Source organism: Parasteatoda tepidariorum, chromosome 8, assembly GCF_982258835.1.
Source record: "Parasteatoda tepidariorum strain Cologne lab strain chromosome 8, Ptep-v5.0, whole genome shotgun sequence".
NCBI classification, from domain to species: domain Eukaryota; kingdom Metazoa; phylum Arthropoda; class Arachnida; order Araneae; family Theridiidae; genus Parasteatoda; species Parasteatoda tepidariorum.
Window position 1 is genome coordinate 52,800,424 of NC_141762.1, and position 21,853 is coordinate 52,822,276.

The 21,853-nt window shown below is 31.8% G+C and overlaps 1 protein-coding gene across 1 annotated transcript in view; it reads left to right on the plus strand.

The window, feature by feature from the left end:
- The first annotated feature begins 314 nt into the window (after positions 1-314).
- The window catches only part of LOC122268256 (PDZ and LIM domain protein 3-like), a 52,618-nt gene continuing 31,079 nt past the window's right edge, over positions 315-21,853 (plus strand). Inside the window, exon 1 of the mRNA XM_087150331.1 lies at positions 315-613. Within this exon, the coding sequence (XP_087006457.1) occupies positions 503-613 (111 nt within the window). The 5' untranslated portion in view covers positions 315-502. The remainder of the gene's footprint in view (positions 614-21,853) is intronic.

The window sequence follows — 21,853 nt, forward strand, 5'->3', positions numbered from 1 at the left end:
TGTGCCCGTCCCATCTCTAACTCCCACCTGTTTAAAATTCGATTCCTATTATCATATTAACTAATTTGAACTCGAACATCAAAGGAATAAATTACAAACAGGAAACACTGTAGCAACGTAACTACCCTTTATAACGATCCACATCCTAAATGTGAAGCAACATAGAACAAATCAACTAAAGAAAAAATCGTGGACATAAAGAAAAACAAAAGCTTGCAAACACAACAACAAGCAACAAGAGGAGAAACTTGGGGAACGGAACTCTGGTTACCGATTACTATTTATAACCACAAAAAAGTTCTCTTTCTTCCCTTGTATATTGTCCTCGAAAAAACGAACGAGCGAAGGAAAAACCGCGTGAAATTTCTGGCTCAGATGCATTCTGACCTTCTTCCTATTTCAACTTATAGAAACACAGAATCTTCTTCCTGAGGAGGAGAAAGCTCAACTGAAGAACAGTTCCACACCGATGCATGTTCGATAGTGCCAAAGAAAAAATATTATGACATATCAACAAGTGTCCTTGGAACTTCTAAGGGATGGCCAGTGCACTCCTTTTGGATTTCGGATGACCGGGGGAGCAGATATTGGAACGCCACTGATCGTACAGAAGGTCAGTAGTCAAAGTGTTTTGTTTTCGTGTTCACACAAAATAACTAATTGAGTTTTAATATAATTATCAAATACTTTCTCAAAAATTAACCACTTCTTTAAAGAGTGGGCGGAGGTGCGCTATTTTGAAATGATGCTAATTCTCTAACTTCTACGGAATTTTAATAGTTTCGGAAAATATTTTTCTAAGTGAGAGCAAAGATATGTTTAAATATTTTTATAAATTGGAATAAAAATAATCTTATCCTCCTCTACTCATGAATAATTTAAACATATGATTCTATTAAGTTCTAATAAAAGTTTAATAAAAGCTCTGATTGTTTTCAAAATTCTGCAGTTCAAAAAACTACATTAAAAACACAGCAATTTTTAAAAAAAAATATTTTGCCTATATCTCAAATGTTGAATTTCATGGTGTAAAGTATGTCTTTAAAAAAAGATGGTAGAACTGTTACGATTGTGTTTAAACTAAATTTAAATATGCAAATATTCTAATGTTAACTACAACTTGATATCAATTTATTTTATTTTATTGAAATTACATACATTTGCTGACTTGTGTGCTCAATATAAACTTATAAGTCATTGTCAAGTAGAAAATACAGATAGAACAATTCAGAGAAAGACTTCACAAAGAATACATCCAGGGTTACGGCGGGATTCGAACCCGCTACCTACACGCTTAACAGAGCGTTTGGACCGGCGATACCGCTCGGCCAGGGAGGCCCCTTTGATATCAAAGAATATTATATAAAATATATGCCGGCCAGGTGGCCGAGCGGCTAGCGCGCCTGACTGCGAAGCTATAGGCTGTGGGTTCGAATCCCGCTCTGGGCATGGATGTTTCTCTCTCTCTCTTTGTGCTGTCCTCTGTTGTGTGTATGATGTGGGAATGTGGCCCACCCTATAAACGGGTTTGTGGCAGTGTAGCGTGGGCAATGTTGCTTGCCTCCGTGACTTTGGTTCACAGGTGCCCACTGGGTAACGCGAAATGAGCAACAATTCTGGCATAGTATAGGCAAAGATTCAAATTCAGTGCCTGCCATTGGAAGAAAAAATATATATATATATATAAAATATGTATATACTACTTTTTAGCTACCACCTGATGTTTAAGATAGTTAATTTATATTACTAGCAATAAAAAATATTTCGATCTACGTGAGTTCAGATCGAAAAGAAAATATCCATGTTTTTGTCACATCGTATGGGCCTCGAATGTCTTGTTTCTCCATGGCAAATTGTAACAGCGAAATATATTTACTTTTTTAACAAATTTTTTTCATTCTTCCTTCTTTCTTATCAAATTGCCTTGTCTTTTGAAAACTTCTTCCGTTGGACCACCTTACAGGTATTGTATCTTACTCTAAAATGCTGAGCCATTTTTTCTAAGTTATGACGTTTTATTTAAACATTGATGATGGTGAATATGATATAACCAAATGATTCTGTTTTTATTCAGTGCAGAAAACTTGGACACTTAGAAAAATTTCAGATTAATGTGACAGGTGAAAACATGAATAGTGGTTATGATAAATAACACTTATAATGAAACAAATATGTAACTCAGATTTATAGTTCTCTTGATATTTTTAACAATTTGCACTCAACCATAGCCATCTGTAAATTACCTTCCACTCTAAATGTTAAAATTTGTGTGTCTTAATATTTAGCGACCACCTTATCTAGTGGATTTTTGACATAGATTGATAAGTGTGTAAGCAGTGCGTTTTAGAATTGTAAACTATTAGTGGTAGAGGCCGTTTTTCTTACCGTTGGAATGACGTCGAATGCAAATGGTTAATAGAAGTGAGGAGAGATAAAGAAGAATAAAGCTAAGAGAATAAAGCTATCAACTACATTTCATCATAAACAAATCACTGTTTTTTTTTTTTTTAATTTTAAGTTTCTGACTTATCATTGCTTTACAATGACTTACTACTATTAAACCTCATTTTTGATACTTTTTTAGTCCTTTCGATATAAGAAAAAATGTATAGCACAGTTTTTATAACCATAAATAACTTCTTTATAAAGAAATTAAAGTCAAAATTTAAAATCATAAAAATTTAAATTTCTGAAAATTTAAATCTCTCATACATTTATGCATACACTTTCCACAACTTCTTAATTCTACACTGCTCCCCTTTACATATCTGCAAAGCTAAATTTGAATAGAATTTTATCGGCTGTTCTCTACAATTTAACATTGAAAACAGCTTTGCACATTGCCACTGTAGGAGAAAAAATTGACCACCAATTCAACATTGAAGGGCATGCTGTTTGAACGTTGATGACATGCAAAGTCCTGATCCATACATGACTGAAGGACTCAGCGTGTAGCTTCGTTAATTTGGTGCCTACCTCCATTCGGTGCTTATTATTGTAATTTAAAGCTTCAGTCATTTCATTTCTTATAGTTTAGTTTTCATTTGATTTTATAAGATTTTTGTTTATTATTGCAAAGATTCTATTGTTGCGTTGAGTATCATCAAATTTAGAACATTCTACACGGAGTTTTGCGAACTTATAAAAAATATTTTTCCCCCTCGATAATTTTTAACTGATTATTTCCTGTATTCCTTAACCAATCTTGGGTATGGAAACAATTATTATTATTCACTTTTAAAAAGCATGGTGTGAAGTAAAATAATTTAAGATTTCTTTCTTATCATAGCTTTAGACAAAGCGCGGTTTTAAATTTCGAAATAATATCAGCGATGAAGACCAAAAAAATAAATAAATAAAGAGTTATAAAATTCCATTTTATTACTTTTTGTTTACTTAATTTAACTACTCATACGTGACTGCCAACATATATTAACTTAATCAACGCTATATGTTTATATTAACGTGATCAACGCTATATCAAAAGGGCCGTGAGTCCTCAGACTCCCAGTTCCACTACAACGAACGAACGAACGCTATATCAAAAATTTTATGGTCATCCCTTTCTTAACAGGAAAGTTAATAAAAGAAGTGGGAAAATTTTGCTAGTTTTATTTTTTCTTGATTGATTAATGCTTTTTGTTGTCACTACTTTTTACGCTTTTAGGCTCACGTTCCATAACTGTAATATGTATTACACATATCAGAGTTTTCAAAATCTAGAACATTTAAACAGTGGTAGAGAAAAATTGGAGAAATAATTTTCTAATTTACTACCAAGACATATCTGTTTACTGAGATATATTTGTAAAATTGACCAACTTCATTTCTAAAACTGCAAGGAACTTGAAATCCTTAAAATTTTCAATAACCATGAAACACTTGTTAGCACTTTTTACATTCTTCAGGGTTATGGCCACACTGCATATGTGAAAGAGAGCTTTTATTATATGAGAGAAACTCTTGCTTCGATAGATCAAAGAAATTATTTTTCACTAATTTCATAGTTTCAATGATTTGATGATGAAAAAAAATTTTAAATGCCAAGAGCTCGTAACTTTCCTAAAGAGAACCTTTTCTTTTTTAAAGATTCGATAAATTTTAATTTAACAAATATGACTCATGAAGCAAAAGTAAACCAACCTTTCATAGAGGTTGAACTATTAAAGTCGGTATTTCAAATTTTCGGCTCTCTCCCCTAATTTTTGGGTGATAAAACCGAATTTGCCGGAAAGAAATGTATGCAACTTCACAGAAAAAAGTGTGTTCCTGCGAAAAGTTTCAGACAAATTTATCTGTTACACACATTTCAAAATATCCCTTTGAGAGATTGTCATGAAATTTTGCATAATAAAAATCTGACCAATAGTTCAAAAATTATAAGAATGATCCTTTTTTTTCGCCGATTGTACATAAATTATGGTAAACTCGTGTATACATTCCTTCTACTAATCAAAAGAAGTAAATATATTCATAGTTAAAATAAATAACGAAGAATTTTTAAAAAAATAGAAAGATAGGTTGAATTGTTGATCATTTCAAAATTACAGTAGCATGTTTTAATTGATTCTTACGTTACACTTTTAATCTAAAGAAAAATAATTTGCACTTTTAATTTGAGGGGGGGGGGGAATTGAACGAAAATAATTTTATACTTTTTGAAAAATAGTTTTAAAATTTAATAAGCTGTATTATCTTTATAGCCCCAAAAAATATTTCAGTATTTCTTTTACGTCTCTTATAGGGCTGAATTCTCTAGTGGTAGCAAAGTTTTTTTTATTTAATGTATGATTCTTTGTTTTGTAAATTGAAAAGTTCATATAAAATGCCACTTTACTTTTGCTCTCTCATGGTAAAGCTTTAAAATTGTTGGCAAAATTTCTAAATGTTCTCAAGGCTTCAGTTTTTTATTGTTTACCACTTTTTAAAATATTATGCAAAAAGCGAAGTAGTTCACAGTTCTGCTTTAGGAATATGTTAATACTTGCTAGCTGTCTCCTCAAGTTACTACTACGTAAGTTATTTCTTGAAATAAAATAGCTGCAATTTTGCCTAACCACATCGGATTATTTGAGTTTTTCTTCTAAGTGTCGCAATATAAAACAATAGGTCGAGATTTAATGTGGTAAGTTGACGAAAATCAAGAATCCTTTTGGATGCTTGCCACATTCTTTGGTAGTGTCGAGACGTCCTTTTGTCTTTATCAGATACTGTTTGATTTAAATGTTGTAGAAACAAAACTAGGAAAATACAGTTTTACTAATTTAGTAGCTTTTGATAAGCATTTACAATTATTAACCCTTCAACGCACAGATTTTTTGAGAAAAACTCACTTTAGAACAATTGTCTTTTCTTTTGGTGGACAATTTTGATATACTGCCCTTTTGATCCATGGAAAAACGCTATATTCAAAGATGCCAACTGCTCCGAACACGCCAGAATAATTAAAAAGAAACAGTAAATAACTTACTTTACTTTTATTTACAAAAATTGGGCACCTGGGCCTCTTAGCGGCCCCTATCCCATACATCTAAAAATTTACAGAAAATTTATAGTAATAACATTTTGAATTTAGCAGTCGATGTGGTAGCTAATAGAAAAACAAGCACTTTGCTTGAGTAAATATAACATTTGAATATCTGATTCATCGAATCTAAGTTGACATATATAAATATAAACATAATTTGACATATATATACGTAAGTTGACATAAATAAATATTAACATAAATTTATACATATTTCACTAATTAAATTTCAATATTTTAACTAGCACATATTTAATTATGACATACATTGAAGTTCATTCGAATACATTGTGGTAGCCATAAAAAAAAATCAAGCCGTTCGCTTGTGAAATAGTAAAACAATGAAAAATTCAAAATGACAAATTGACGTTTTTACATAACATTAGAAATATTGACTGTAGACTTTAATTTAAAATAAAGATATAACATGATTTGATATGTACAATAATTGATTTTTGAAAAATGAAGAACATAATTGATGAATATAGATAAATTATACCTTGATTCATGATAAAATAACATATTTGGAGAAAATGCAGTAAATATATTTTATCAGAGAAATATTGTTCCTTAAATACAATAGAATTTGCAAAAGAATTTAACGTGCATAAGTTGATAAATACATATGCATTAATTTGCTATATTTTCAGAAAATAAAATTTGATGTAATTTAATTTAACATAAGTAAAAGTCTACTGTGAAAAGTTCAGTGAATTTAACTTGAGAGTCTTGGAAATAAAAATAGAACTCACTGTGATTGAGATGTTTCCCCGATGATATCCCGCAGAAGACGTAGCACTTCTTCATTTTTGAGCAATTCCTGTAATTCTTTGATTAATGACACTAATCGGTGAGCAAGTTTAGGCGTTGAATTTGATGTTGCTCGAGGGCTCCTTCTGCTGGGGCGGGTCTCGCACCCAGTATAGTTGGCTGTGTGGTTTTTGTAACAATTACAGCATTTTGGAGGCGTTGTTCTGTCTTTGTTGCATTCATGAGACCTGTGGTTTTCAGCGCATTTTACACACCTTGCAGGCGCATTGCAGTGGCTTTGCGTATGTCCATAATTTTGGCAGTTGTAACATTGTGTAGGTCCTCGACCTCCTCGAAATCTTTCGATTTTGATCGGGATCTGCTGTATGTTGTTGACTTCGAATATTTTTTGGTGATTCACCGTTGATGTTAGAATTATGAGAAAGAGTGGAAGGAGCCGATAGGCCTCTCCCATTCTCTTCTTAAACTGCACTATTTTAAAGGTTTCAACGTTGTTTTTCTGTAATTCTGTATTGATGGCATCTGTATCAAAGTCCACAGGCAGGCCACGGACCAAAACCTTAATAAATCTAGCTTGCGGTGTTATTTCAGGTTTGCTGGGCGGATCCCGTACTTTGTCGGTATCCTCCTTAGGTTTTGTTGTCGGCAGGATAGTGACGTCATGTGTTGAGTTATGTTGGCTAGAAGAAGGACAGCTGTTTGTAGACATGAGTGTAGAGTTATCTACAATTGTTTTGACTGTATTTTGCTTTTTCTTCTTCTTTTTTCTTTTCTTTGCTGGTGGTTCTGTATTATTGTTGGTATTGATGTCCGTGTCAGTTTCTGTATTTGGTGTTGTATTCAGGTTTTCATCTTTATTTTCCATGGTTATGTCGCCAGTGCTTGGATTAGTTTCAGTCATTATTGATTCGACTTGGATGGATTTTTTATTCATCTCCTTGTTTTCTTCTGCTTGAATTTTCCTCTTCCATCTGACGTGATAAGCTGCATTTGTCAGTTTTAGGAAGTAATTGTATTCGTAGTCTCCAGGGTAACTTGATCTTATTTGAATGAGCAGTTTGCTAAATAATTTATCTAAACGAATCAGCTCCTCTGTATCAAACTGAGTGTAAAACTCTACGAGATCGTCAATATGTTCATGTTCAACTGGTGGAAAGTATTTTTTTGATATCCCACAGATAGCAATGATTTCTTCTAATGACGTGGATTCTTTGCAATGCGACGGTGAATTACGACCAGAGAATGAGACCTTTCCTCCACGAGCTGTTTTATGATACGGCATGACTTGAAAAAACAAAATGGCGGGCTCAAAATCCAGACATCAAAATGGCTAGTTGACAGTATTATCTCTCCCTACTCCAGAATCTGACGAGATCAAAATCAGTATCACTCACCTTGTAAAGTTCAGGATAATCAGCATCAATTCAACATAACCGGCATCACAAGGGAGAAGAGGACATCAGTAGAGCATCACCTTTGAATGAAATATCAGGATAGTGAAGCACCATGACTTGAGGAGACAGTTATCGTCGCAAAGGTCTCGGCACTCTGTGGTTCCAGCTGACCTATTAGCCAAACAGTAAATAACCAGGGATGCCAACTTGCTCCGCTTTGTAAAATAGTATTTTCTAGTGGTAGCGAAATTTAAGTTACTTTTAGTTTACAATTTTTCATCTTAAGTAATTTTTTCACCACTAAATATCAAAAGTTATGAGTATCATATGAAATGCAACGTTGCAGCATAATTCTACTGGAAATGCTTGATCAGATGATTGGGATACCGATATACGGTCATGAAATAGGTTGATGATCAACCCGCATAAGGTCCGACAGTGAATTCTTGAAGGATGATGCTCTACTGATGTCCTCTTCTCCCTTGTGATGCCGGTTATGTCGAATTGATGCTGATTATCCTGAACTTTACGAGGTGAGTGATACTTAATTTGATCTCGTCAGATTCTGGAGTCGGGAGAGATAATACTGTCAACTAGCCATTTTTGATGTCTGGATTTTGAGCCCGCCATTTTGTTTTTTCAAGTCATGCCGTATCATAAAACAGCTCGTGGTGGAAAGGTCTCACTCTCTGGTCGTAATTCACCGTCGCATTGCAAAGAATCCACGTCATTAGAAGAAATCATTGCTATCTGTGGGATATCAAAAAAGTACTTTCCACCAGTTGAACACGAGCATATTGACGATCTCGTAGAGTTTTACACTCAGTTTGATACAGAGGAGCTGATTCGTTTAGATAAATTACTTAGCAAACTGCTAATTCAAATAAGATCAAGTTACCCTGGAGACTACGAATACAATTACCTCCTAAAACTGACAAATGCAGCTTATCTCGTCAGATGGAAGAGGAAAATTCAAGCAGAAGAAAACAAGGAGATGAATAAAAAATCCATTCAAGTCGAATCAATAATGACAGAAACTAATCCAAGCACTGGCGACATAATCATGGAAAATAAAGATGAAAACCTGAATACAACACCAAATACAGAAACTGACACGGACATCAATATTAACAATAATACAGAACCACCAGCAAAGAAAAGAAAAAAGAAAAAGAAGCAAAATGCAGTCATAACAATTAACGATAATTCTGCACTCATGTTTACAAGCAGCTGTCTTTCTTCTAGCCACCACAACTCAACCGATGACGTCACTATCTTTCCGACAACAAAACCCAAGGATGATACCGACAAAGTACGGGATCCGCCCAGCAAACCTGAAATAACACTGCAAGCCAGATTTATTAAGGTTTTGGTCCGGGGCCTGCCTGTGGACTTTGATACAGATGCTATCAATACAGAATTACAGAAAAACAATATTGAAACCTTTAAAATAGTGCAGTTTAAGAAGAGAATGGGAGAGGCCTATCGGTTCCTTCCACTTTTTCTCATAATCCTAACATCAACGGCGAATCACCATAGAGTATTCGAAGTCAACAACATACAGCAGATCCCGATCAAAATCGAACGATTTCGAGGAGGTCTGGGACCTATACAATGTTACAACTGCCAAAATTATGGACATACGCAAAGCCACTGCAATGCACCTGCAAGGTGTGTAAAATGTGCTGGAAACCACAGGTCACATGAATGCAACAAAGACAAAACAACACCTCCAAAATGCTGTAATTGTTACAAAAGCCACACAGCCAACTATACTGGGTGCGAGACCCGCCCCAGCAGAAGGAGCCCTCGAGCAACATCAAATTTGACGCCTAAACTTGCTCACCGATTAGTGTCATTAATCAAAGAATTACAGGAATTGCTCAAAAATGAAGAAGTGCTCCGCCTTCTGCGGGGGATCATTGGAGAAACATCTCAATCGCAGTGAGTTCCATTTTTATTTTCAAGACTCTAAAGTTAAATTCACAGAACTTTTCACTGCAGACTTTTACTTACGTTAAATTAAATTACATTATTTTCTGATAATATAGCCAATTTATGCATACATATTTATTGACTTATGCACGTTAAATTCTTTTGCAAATTCTATTGTATTTAAAAAGCAATATTTCTCTGATAAAATATATTTACTGCATTTCTTCCAAATATGTTATTTTATCATATATCAAGGTATGATTTATCTATATTCATCAATTATGTCTTTCATTTTTCAAAAATCAATTATTGTACATATCAAATCATATTTTATCTTTATTTTTAATTTAAGTCTACCATCAATATTTCTAGTGCTATGTAAAAACGCCAATTTGTCATATTGAATTTTTTTCATTGTTTTATTATTTCACAAGTAAACGGTTTGATTTTTTTATGGCTACCACAAATCATTAAAGCATGCTAGATGGCGCCACTAAGGCTTTGCAAAATTTATGTAGAATCTTCATGATTTTGAATCCCGATTTTCTGTATATATGCTATCATCAATTTTTAATGCTCAATTCCAAATTTCTACTGCAGTTAATGTAAATTTCACAGATTAAGCTCGCATTTCATGTATATCCATCTAATCATGGCTGTATTCATTTTTCAACGGCAATTAATGTAAATCTCCGATCAAGTTTGTACATACTTCTAATCATGGTTACTTTATTATAATGTTACCACATTGTTACATAATTCAAAATGTTTTATTCACTGTATATAATTTTCATGATGAATGGGGTAGGGGAATTTGTACAGCCGAGCACAGACGTGCATTACGGCTGATGGGGATTACTTCGAATAATATTAAATGGCTATGTGTTTAATTTTATTTTCTTCTGAGTTATTCTATGAGTCCTGGAAATTAATAGCCGGACCTTGTATATATTTGCTGTCCGGAGCAAGTTTGCATCTCTGTATATTTTCTTCTTGAATAAATAAGTGTTATAGCTTACAATCCTATGTGAATGATAAATATCAATAAAACGATTTTTTTTTTCTTAGCTTTCGCATTGTTATTTTCAATTCTCGATTGTATTCGAGTGCGAAAAATTATAGCAGCATAAAATACAACGCCGCTCGAATTATCTCCAGTGTGCATAGTTTGACCTGTTTAGCGTGCTCGAATTAACTCGAGCACACAAGTTAAGGGGTTAATGGGGCAAAAGCATTTTCGTTTCGTTTTCGTATTTCCGAAAAGCAAAAGCCATAGATGTTGGCATCTATGGAAACACCTTTTAGTGCATAAAATTTCTTGTAGGTCGAAATAAAAGATTTCAAAATGGAAAAAAATGGATAGATGTTACTTCACTAACTACCACTTCAATTTTAAAAATTGGAATAAATTTATTTCTGAATAAATAATTAAAAAGTACTTAATTATAATATTTGTATGGCCTTAATAAATGTATTAAATCGTATAATGCTTGAACCCTACTCATATGTGGTGGTTATCTTAACATCAGCCCCGCCAGGGGCTCTAACTAATTCATCTGAGTGGGAATAAAAATAAATCGCCGAAGCGCAAATGAATGGTGAAATAATGCTTTAACCACATTTATTCTTCTTAGTATTTACAAAAAATTTATAAAAATAATTGGTACGAAAACACACACGCTAAATACAAAATTTCCGTAGTTTTAGACAATACTTTTCCTAGTGGCAAAGGTAATATACTAATATTTTTATGAAGTATAATTATAAGAATTTCGTCTACCACTACATAAAAATAATGTAGACAGATATAAACTGTTTATACTAACGTTAAAAGTTTAATTTATTTTAAATTTTTTTGCTATGTTCAGTACTGCTGGAAAATATAATTTGTTGAAATCTCAAATGTTGGAAGATTACATGAAGGTTAATCTTATAAAAATGACTGCGAAATTTGGTTCAATGCATTTTAAAATAACATTTCAATTACAATATATACAGAGATGCCAACTGCTCCGGACACGCCAAAATAATTAAAAAAACGGTAATTAACTACAAAGTAAATTTGACAAATATTTAACTATTTTCGCTTGCTTTTTAAAAGGCATAGCATGTCATAATTGCTGTAAAGTGGTGAAATATATAAGCCTAGGAATTATTTAGAAATAGTGGTGAAGAAAAATCTGCAAAATTGAATTTATTAAACCAAGAATCACAATTTATAAACTACCACTTTAAAATATATATTTGCTGTCCGGAGCAAGTTGGCATCTCTGTATACATAAAAAAAAAACAAAGGATTACTAAATTTGATTAAATTTTCTGTAGAAATGTCATAATACATAATTGGGAACTTTTAAAGTTATTGGAGAAAACTTTTCAATGTGGTTCTAAAATAATAATTAATGATGATTAAAAATAATAATTAATAAAAAAAATTAGTTACTTCGTCAACACTTTAAAGCATAACTGCTAACTTCTTTATTGTTTGAATTGTATCGATGGAGATACAAATGATCGTTAGAATACCATTAAGCAATCAAAGATACAAATATTAGATTCAAATAAATACGTGTTTTAAAATTTAGACTTCAGGAACACGGCACTAAAATTTAAATTTAAGGAACGCGATCTGTTATCAAGAATACGAGAAATCATCAATTGCAGCACATTGTTGGAATCTTAGACATAAATAAACTTCGACAGTGCCAACATTATTTCCACTCCAGTCCTATCAGCTCATCTTGGTACCCTTGTTTTCCTCATACGATTGCTGATTCCCTTGTCAACGACATTAGTTCCTCATTACCTCTCGAATCGCGTGGAAATGCATATTACCCTGATTTGTCCCTCTCGGCTACTGTGGATTTTCTTGTTCAGTTTTTTCATGCTTATTTTTTCCTCTCTCTCGGCTACGGATTTTTGTTTTTTAGTTTTTACTTGTATCTCACATTTATCTTCCATTTCTCATTGACAACTTTACGTTTTATATTTCAAATATATTTGTTTCTCCTCATCTAGGCTGGATTACCCACCCATTAAACCAGACTATGGCCTGGGGGCCCCCAATGATTAAGGGACCCCTTAAAATGGATTTTTTGAAAATAAATTTTTAAAAATTAAGAAAAACAATGGCTTTTAAAAAAAAATTTTAAATGTTATGATTATTTTTCATTTCTAATTTAATAAAATAAAGTAAAATTTAATTTAATATTATTTATTTTAATTTTAAATATGCTTTCTTAAATGAAAAGATGTATAAATACTTTTATATTTGAATAAATAAAAAATATACGAGAAAAAAAAATTTAATCTAAGGGCCCCAAAAATTTGAATGGCCTAGGGCCCAGCGTACGCTTAATCCGGCCCTGCTCCTCATTCACGTCTGGCAAGTCTTGATAATGAGCGCCTATTTTAGAGTGTCTTTAAGACATGTCGACTGTGTTATTTCCTATTTATATATTTTTGAAACGAATGAGGTTTTTTTTTATTAGGTAAATATTAGATGTATTGATATTTCATGATGTAAAGTTTTTTTTTTTTTAAATCAAAAAAATTTATACATTAAATCCAGAATGTTGATATCACTGATAACACTTCACGCCTCACTGATCGTGCAATTCAATTACTATTTTAATTACGTAAACGATACATGAATAGATGAGAAAATTAAAAAGTAACACAAGTGTGAGTATACAAAGTACCACAAGGTGTGAGTATAAAAAGTACCACAAGTGTGAGTACTGTTGCCAAAATGTTAAGAAATTTGAAATTTTATGAGTGTCATGCAGTTAAAAGCTGATCATTGAAACAAAATTAGTTCAAAAACAACCGTTACAATGATGCCAAAAGAAATATTTTCCACTAAGTCTTGAGATAGCGCTTTAAATATTTTAGGCCGGAAGTCTTGTCAGCTGTCTTTATGCTGCTTAACGGTATCCATTAATCTTAACTAATGAAAAAGAAAGTTAGTTTCGTTCGCATTTTAAGTGTTTTATTTTTTTCGTTAGAAATCCTAAAAATGCCAAGAGAAAATCAAAATAGATACGCGACACTTTAAAGCTCAACGAGAACTATATTTGTTTTTAGATCTTCCTGCAAATTCTCAGAAAGTGTTCTCTTTTCCCATTTGTTTTAAAAGTCAACACGTGAAAGAATTTGCTGATATTTTTTCATTTATTTCTTTTTTGCGGATTTATATATTTACTTATATACAGACTTTAAAAGTAACCTATATTCGTACGAATTTTAAAATTAATGAATTTTAGGAAATTGAAAATCTTTTATTTATACTGATAATTTTTAAGTGCAAACAGTACCTTTGTTTAAACTCAAATTTTGCCCAAAATTTTTAGATTTCTTCAATTTTACAACGAAAAAAAAATATGTATATTTTACAGTATGATTCATAACTAAAATTTCAAATGAGATCTGTATCATTTTATAAATAAACATATATTATAAACATATTTCAAAAAATTTTAGAATCTTTTGCTAGAAAAACCATTCTTTAGCTTCAGAGACCGTATTAGACTATGTAATTTAGTATATTTTTTGCTCAGTGTTTGACTTGGGATTTAATTAATTTGATTTGAAATAACAGAGGCAGACCCCCTACTAGAAGGCTCAACGACATCAAAAATGATTTGAAAACCCTAAAGATTGGAAATTGGAAGGGAGTTGCCATGGATGGGAGGAGCTGGCGTTTGTCAGCTGTTGAGTCAGCCAAGGCCTGCAAGGGGCTGTTGCGCTGATGAAGAAGAAGATTTGAAATAATTCTGACCATCACTGCACATAAATCGTTCAAACATATGTATTATTGAGCAGTGATGGACTTAAATTTCATAACAAAATTAAACATGTTTCTACGAAGTTAGAGCACTTCAATGCTTCACTACTACTTAACCGTTTACACATTTTTGGTACATTTGGCCTATGGTACATTTTTGGAACATGTCCCTTTTTTGAAATGATTAAAACTGGCGTAATTGTAAACTGGCATAAATGGTGTAATACTTAATTGTAACATTATTCCTGGATAGGCAACACATTCGTATCCACTAAAATATTTTAATTATACTAAATCCTATATTTGGTTATGAAATCAACCACTTCTTATGTTTTTAAAAAAGGGGTAACTGGAGAAATAAATTCTAATTTATCCTGAAGCTTAGATTTCGTAATTCACGAATATTCCTATATTCCCAGCTTAAGCCTCTCGCTATCAATCCTCCCCCTTTCCACCCCTTAATGTTTTTTTGTTTGTTTGTTTGTTTTTTCAAGGAGTAAATAATCCCCAGGATTAGGAACTCTGGTCTCACTATTATAGTCAGTCTATTACTTAATTTAATCGAAAATGTGCTACCTATTTTTTTTTTTTTTTTTTCATGGAGGCACTTTTCATATTACTACAAAAAATGAGTTGGCATGCAGGATGTTCACAGATCTTTCGCCTATATTTGAACTCTTCTTCAAAAGAGCATGCCTTATTTTATTTTTTTTTAAAAGGGTAAAAAATGGTAGGATGCCAGGCATTAGTAGTTAAATACATAAATAATTAGAGGAAAAGTGAAACCTTTTTCAGGAAAGAACTTTAGCAACCGTCATATATTTACTGAATTAAAAAGGGGGGACAATTAAATTAAAAAATATTAAAAGGGGGACTTGAACATTCCTGCATAGACAAGTAAAATATTGTTTCTGATGTTTGTTTGTTTTTACACTGACAACAAAATCAAGTCATCGACAAAAATAATAATTTAGAAGTTATGAGAGATTAAATGCGTATGCAGTATATTAAAGAGTACGAGTTAAGATTATACCTAGTTACACATCTGAAATACCTATGAATAGATCAGAGGTCGCCAAAGTGGTCTATATAGGACCCCCAGGGGTTTATTTAACAAAAGCGGGGGTCGATCTGAGCCAGGGGGGTGAATGGGGGTCGATCCGAATCGGAAGGGTCGATTGTGGGTCTAAAAAAAAACAGTTCTCAATACGCAAATCACACATACCTAAGTAAATATGTAAAATTTGTGAATTTTTTTTTATAATTGACTCAATATCAGTTTCTTAATAAAACATAAATTAATAAACGTATATTTATTGGGGTGAAACAAGTATTTACGTACCACCGCGCAGTGGCACTCAGCGCAGTTTATAAGTCATATGCATATGTGCGCTTGTCCAAATGTCACGTGTGACGAACATTGACATTACAAATGCAAATATCATACACAGTTTCAGGTATCTTTGCAAACTATGTTGAATATTTGCAGTGTCATTATTAAAACTTTTATAGTTTTGGATAATTAGTTATTGTTTCGATAAAACCATTCGTTTAGTTTAGATATCAATTTCAATTATCAATGCACAATAAAGAAGGTAAACATTGATAATATGGATTAGTACAGCCCGCGAAAAAACTATAGCACACTTTGTATTTTTTTACGAAAATTACGAAATTGACCAAGTTTGACGAAAATTAAAATTGACCAATTTTGAACCCAATATAGTGAACCTAGCAAAAAAACACCAGGCACACCCATCTCATTGATCAAGAAGTAGTAAATCTTTAGTTACTTTACTTTTTATATCTACTTATGCATAGTTACTTATTATTTAATAATAAGGCATTCAAATTTCAATATTAATATATTTTTCATAAAACTATTGTTACACAATGTACTATTACTTTAATAAATGTTTAAAATCATGAACAACACAGTATCTAATAGAGTTTTATTTTAATTAACAGAAAATTACTTTTGTGGGGGTCGATGGAGATTTCGAAAAATTATATAGGGGTCGATGATCAAAAAAGTTTGGCGATCTCTGGTATAGATAAATGAGGAATTATTTACCATATGTTTCTTAAGCTGAGTTGAATGAATTCAAAACAGAATCAATGCAATGAACATTGAAAGATAATTTTTTTTTTAATTTATAAATTCTAATTTTTTTAAAGTTAAAATTTATAAAAAGCACAGTTTTGTACTTATACCTACCTTTGTGCCCGATGTACTATAAATTACTATGCATTGCTTTGGGTCCTATGTATTGTTTTTTTTCTTCTTTGAATCGTATAAGACCAAAAACTGGCAGATATTGCTAATAGTTTAGAATTACAGGAATTATTAAGTTTCCATGCATGTAAAGTACATTTTTTCATATGAGTTCTATACATGAGTTTTGTATTTATATCTATATAATATGTTGTATTCATATCTATATACAGTTATTTCAGACGTTTAGAGAGGTAAAATACAAAAGTATGCTTTTTTATATTTTTTATATATTAAACCCCTAATAACTTCTAAACTATTAGTCCCATAGATTTTATTTTGAAGTTTTTCGATTCAGTGTAAAAAAACACATTGTTATAACATATCACTTGTCTATATGGGAAAGTTTAAGTTTTCTTAGTATTATTGATCTCCTTTCGCCTTTAGTAAATTCAAAATGGCGGTTAAGGCTCAACGTAGAGAAGGGAGCAAACTTTAGGTTTTCATATTAAGACCGAATCTCACCTTTTTAGAACAACTTTCATCTTAATTACTTCCGTATTGAGCCTTTTTTATGGCGCGGGAATCAGCCTTTGATATAATTATTTGATTTTTAAAATCTCTCAAAGATAAACAAAATATCAGATCAGTCTTTCAAAAAATTTTAATAAATCTCAAACAAACGATTAAGCAAAATCCCCCAACCCTTTTCCATCAGAGATATTATAAGAGTTCGAAATAGATTCCAACCATTGTTATTGGCAAGAACTTCGCATGTCTCAGCAACAGACACTAAAGGTCTGTAACAATGATCTTCAGGTGTAAAGGACACAAGCGCCAAATTATTTTGGCTCCTTTCCCTGCATCCAAGCATTTTTAGTCGGATGCCCATTCATTTTTAAGTCATGAGAGAACTACTGTTTCAGTTTTTCTCTTCTACAATCAACCACTGTTTGGCTTGATATTTTTCTCACCTTCTATATTTCATTCCATAATGGATTCCACACTTTTAGAAATAACCATAGTCAATAATCTATCAAAAAAATATCAGAAAGAAATTTTAACAGGCAGGTTTTATACCATGAAGTTTTTTTAATTATAAATAATATAAATTTAGAGCAGTTTTTAAAAAATCTTTTTTTCATGTATATCCATAGCGGCCAACTTTTACGAATTTTTCGTAAGATCTTATTCTTATATTTAAAGTGGAAGCAAAATGTATTCTTTTGTTTTAAAGTCTTGAATTTATAAATTTTATTTAACATTATTTTAATCACCCCTACACATAAACAAATTGAACATTTATACAAATGCCTGATACACACATGATGGTTTGATAAAGCTCAGGCAAATCAGAGAATTATTTCTGTGTACAATTGTAATTCAGTTGTCATATCACTACCACTAGAGGAAATCATCTTTGAAAAAGGTAAAAATTCGCAGGTATGTTTACAGCAGAGCATCCTTAACCCTTGACTTCTTGCTTATAGTTTTAATCGTCTATAGATAATTTACAATAGCTATACCTGCCAACGTATACAGATTTTCCGTAAGAATTTGCTTTTATTTTTAAACGTGATGATCATACAATAGTATGTTTAAGATCTGACCAAATAAAAATGTCTATCTACATTTTATAATTTTATTGTCATTTTGCTGCCACTTAGGGAAAAAAATCATCTTCTGAAAGATTGTGAGATGCCAACTTGCTAAAATTTGAGGGGAAATTTATTCTGGTAATAAAAAAATCTAGGTTTTAAAATATGGTTATTGATTTCGTTCATTTGATTTAATGTGAATGTACTTATTACGACTTTGAAAAAACTCAAACGTAAGTATAAAACACGAATTTATTCCAATTACGTCATCGTGTAGCTCAAAGCATGGTGTGCAAGCGTCAATTTTTATTCTCTACCACTTTATAAAATATTTTAAAGAATGCGAAGTTGTTGACTGCCCTAGGAATGGATAATAAAAAATCCTAACTACAAATAATATTGAACAGCGATTAAAAGCAATAATGATCTATGGTTACAAGAGCTGGGATAGCCTGGTTGGAAGGGCGTTGGGCCCACGTCCAAGAGGTCGGGAGATCGATCCCCACCGGTCGATGTAGTAAATGCTGACTGGTGCACGTTAAATTTTTTGGGTCACAAAGCCCCCCCCCCATGTTCCCATAACAAATTATGCAATCTGTGGGTGAATGAATAGGTCAACCCTGTAAACGGGCAGTGACGAGTGTGTGGCTAAAGTCGTATTCTTAGCATAGATGGAGCCACTGAAAAACAAGAAACGCACCCTTTGCCTTAAATTCGCTTGCTTTCACCAAGCAGGCTTGGTGATATTGGCAAGTGTCATTAGAAACAACAACAGCAATTGGGTATACTATAGCCTACGTCAGAGATCGTGTTATTCCTACTAAATTTAACTAGTAAACAGCATTTTCTGCGAACCTGATTTCTAGCAACAAGTAAAAGCATCAAACGAAGTGTCTTGTTATAAGTCGCTACTCGCCAGGTTGGAATTGTATTAGTCTAGTTCCTTTGGAAATAATTTATATTGTTGTTTTACCGAAGTTTATGAATTTAGTAAGCATATTTAAAACTCAGTTTATTAATTAAACTAAAAGGTAAATGTTATTCCTAGGAAGTGGAAGTAGTTGTGCTTCTTTCATATTATACCCAATTACAAGTAATTATGATCTACATTAATAATCCATAATGTACTAATGTGACATTTTTTAAATCCAAAACTAATGTTGAAAAACTATTCAAAATATCTAGAACACATTTTTTTTTTTTGAATAACAAACACGTATATTCAGAATTTAAAATTATTTTACAGCAACTGTTAAATGGTTCAAAAATTTTTCGATATAGCTCATTTCAACATATGCCATTATAGAAAATATAAATTAAGACTTTTTCATTCAATATTACATATGTATTGAAAGACATATAAAACAAAAATTAGAAACAAAAAAAAAGCGTTGTTTGTGTATAAGAAGTGATTTCCTATTCATTAGATGGCAATAATGCTTAAGAAATCACTCGAGACTGCTAAGTAAATTCTTGAGAAACACAATTTAGTTGTTTACACTTCTTGGGAGTGTTCGATCTCCGTGAAAAATCTTGACCCTGAGCAAACATGATACACGATACCCTATATTTAAAAAAAAAGAGCTGAAATTCTCTTATCAATGATGTCTTTCATGCTTTATGTGACTGTCTTTTATTTTTAATTATTATTCTCTGAGAGATGCAGAATAATCTTTTTAAAAAAGACTTTAAATTGCTGTTTCTCTGTTTCTATTACTTTTTTTTAATTAAACTCTGACCGATTCGTGCATTTTTAAAAGGATGGTTCCTTTCTTCAAAACAAAATATAAATAATTAAATACAGGGTTATAGCACAATTAGTTCATTATTAGGTTTTTTTTTTCAAACCATAGTTTGTAGGAGGGGAGCAGTGGTGAAAGCGAGACGGAAAAGAGGAAAGGCTGGTAGTAAAACAGGGATGCCAACTGCTCCGGACACGCCAAAATAATTAAAAAAAACGGTAAATAACAGCAAACTAAATTTATCAAATACTTGACTATTTTTGCTTGCTTTTTTAAAGGTTTAGAATGACGTAACTACTGTAACGTGGTGAATTGTATAAGCCTACGAATTATTTAGAAATAGTGGTGAATAAAAATCTACTGAATTGAATTTATTAAACCAAGAATCACAATTAATAAACTACCACTTTAAAATATATATTTGCTGTCCGGAGCAAGTTGGCATCTCTGGTAAAACCATTTCAGTTATAGCTAGTTTTGGGGAGGAGTTTACTTATTCTTTTTTTAAATTTTTCAACAATATCTACTTTATCTTGGAAAAGAAGCAGTTTTATATATATGACAGAATTATAAAAGAAATCTTGATAGTTACAGATATTTCATTTTTTTCGAAAAAAATGCTGGAATGAAATGTTTTACGTACCAGGTTTTTCTCTTTTCCGTCTTGCTATATAAGGGCTTTCACCCATGGAGGGGAGAGTGGGGTCAATTGTAACATTTTTTACTTAACTATTTTTAACTAACAAAAAATCCAATATATTAATTATTAGTATTAATTGACAGGCGAGTAAAGTAGACTATCCTCTACTAGAAAAAAAAATAAATACCTTAAACAAAATGTTATTATATTAGTTATTAACAATTTTTGACAGTCGTGCACTTGTTACAATTGTCCCCACTTACGGAGTCAATTGTAACAGTTCATAAATTCAACTAAAACATAGTTAATTATACATATTATCATACTTGTGATATATTTTTTATTGATCAAAATAGTAGTGATATTTTAGGAGTAAAAATAATAATGAGTAGAGACCTAAATGGTTAAACTTTTAACTTTAAGGGGTTAAGAATTTTAATTTATGCTGTGAAAGGTGACAAATAAAATAATGCACATGCAACATAATATGAATGATATAGGAAACTATTGGTGGTTCTTAAAGAGTTAAGTAATGGTTTGTAAACATAAGATTATTTATTTTCAGCTCTTACAATCGTTCCTTTACTTATTATTACAATCGTCCCCAAGACGCCATTTCAGCTTCATTTGTTAAAAACAATGCTAGTTAATTAACAAAACTAATCTTTTTTTTAAATGTTAATTAAGGTGTCCACTTACATATCCGGTTAATAATTTTTATTTGTTTAAACAAAATTATTTTGTTACAATATAACATTCTAATACCAAACAAAGTACTTACGTAGCGTGAAAATATCTTTTGTGACGTAACTCTTTCAAAAGTACATAAAAATGGTTGCCAGCAGGGGTGTACATGTAGATTTATTAAATACACCTTGTGCGCCACCTAGGAACCAAATATAGAACCCGACACTCGAAATTTTTGCTCTGTTACAATCGTACCCTGTTGCAATTGACCCCACTCTCCCTTACTCATAAAATTTAGATTGACACGAAAATTTAAAAAAAAGCATGCTTCAATAAGTTTGTATTCACGACTAAGCCTAATAAATCCAAATAAATGTATTTTAGAAGCGAAATCTGGAGTAAAGAATTTTTAAATTTAAAGTGAAAGGAAACAAATAGTTATTAGACTTAACTAAAACTTAGTTATTAGAATATTTACTCCACTTTTTAAATCTCATAAGGACTGTAAGAACCTTTTCAGAAACAAAATAAATCTGCTTACTTTGATAAATTAATGAA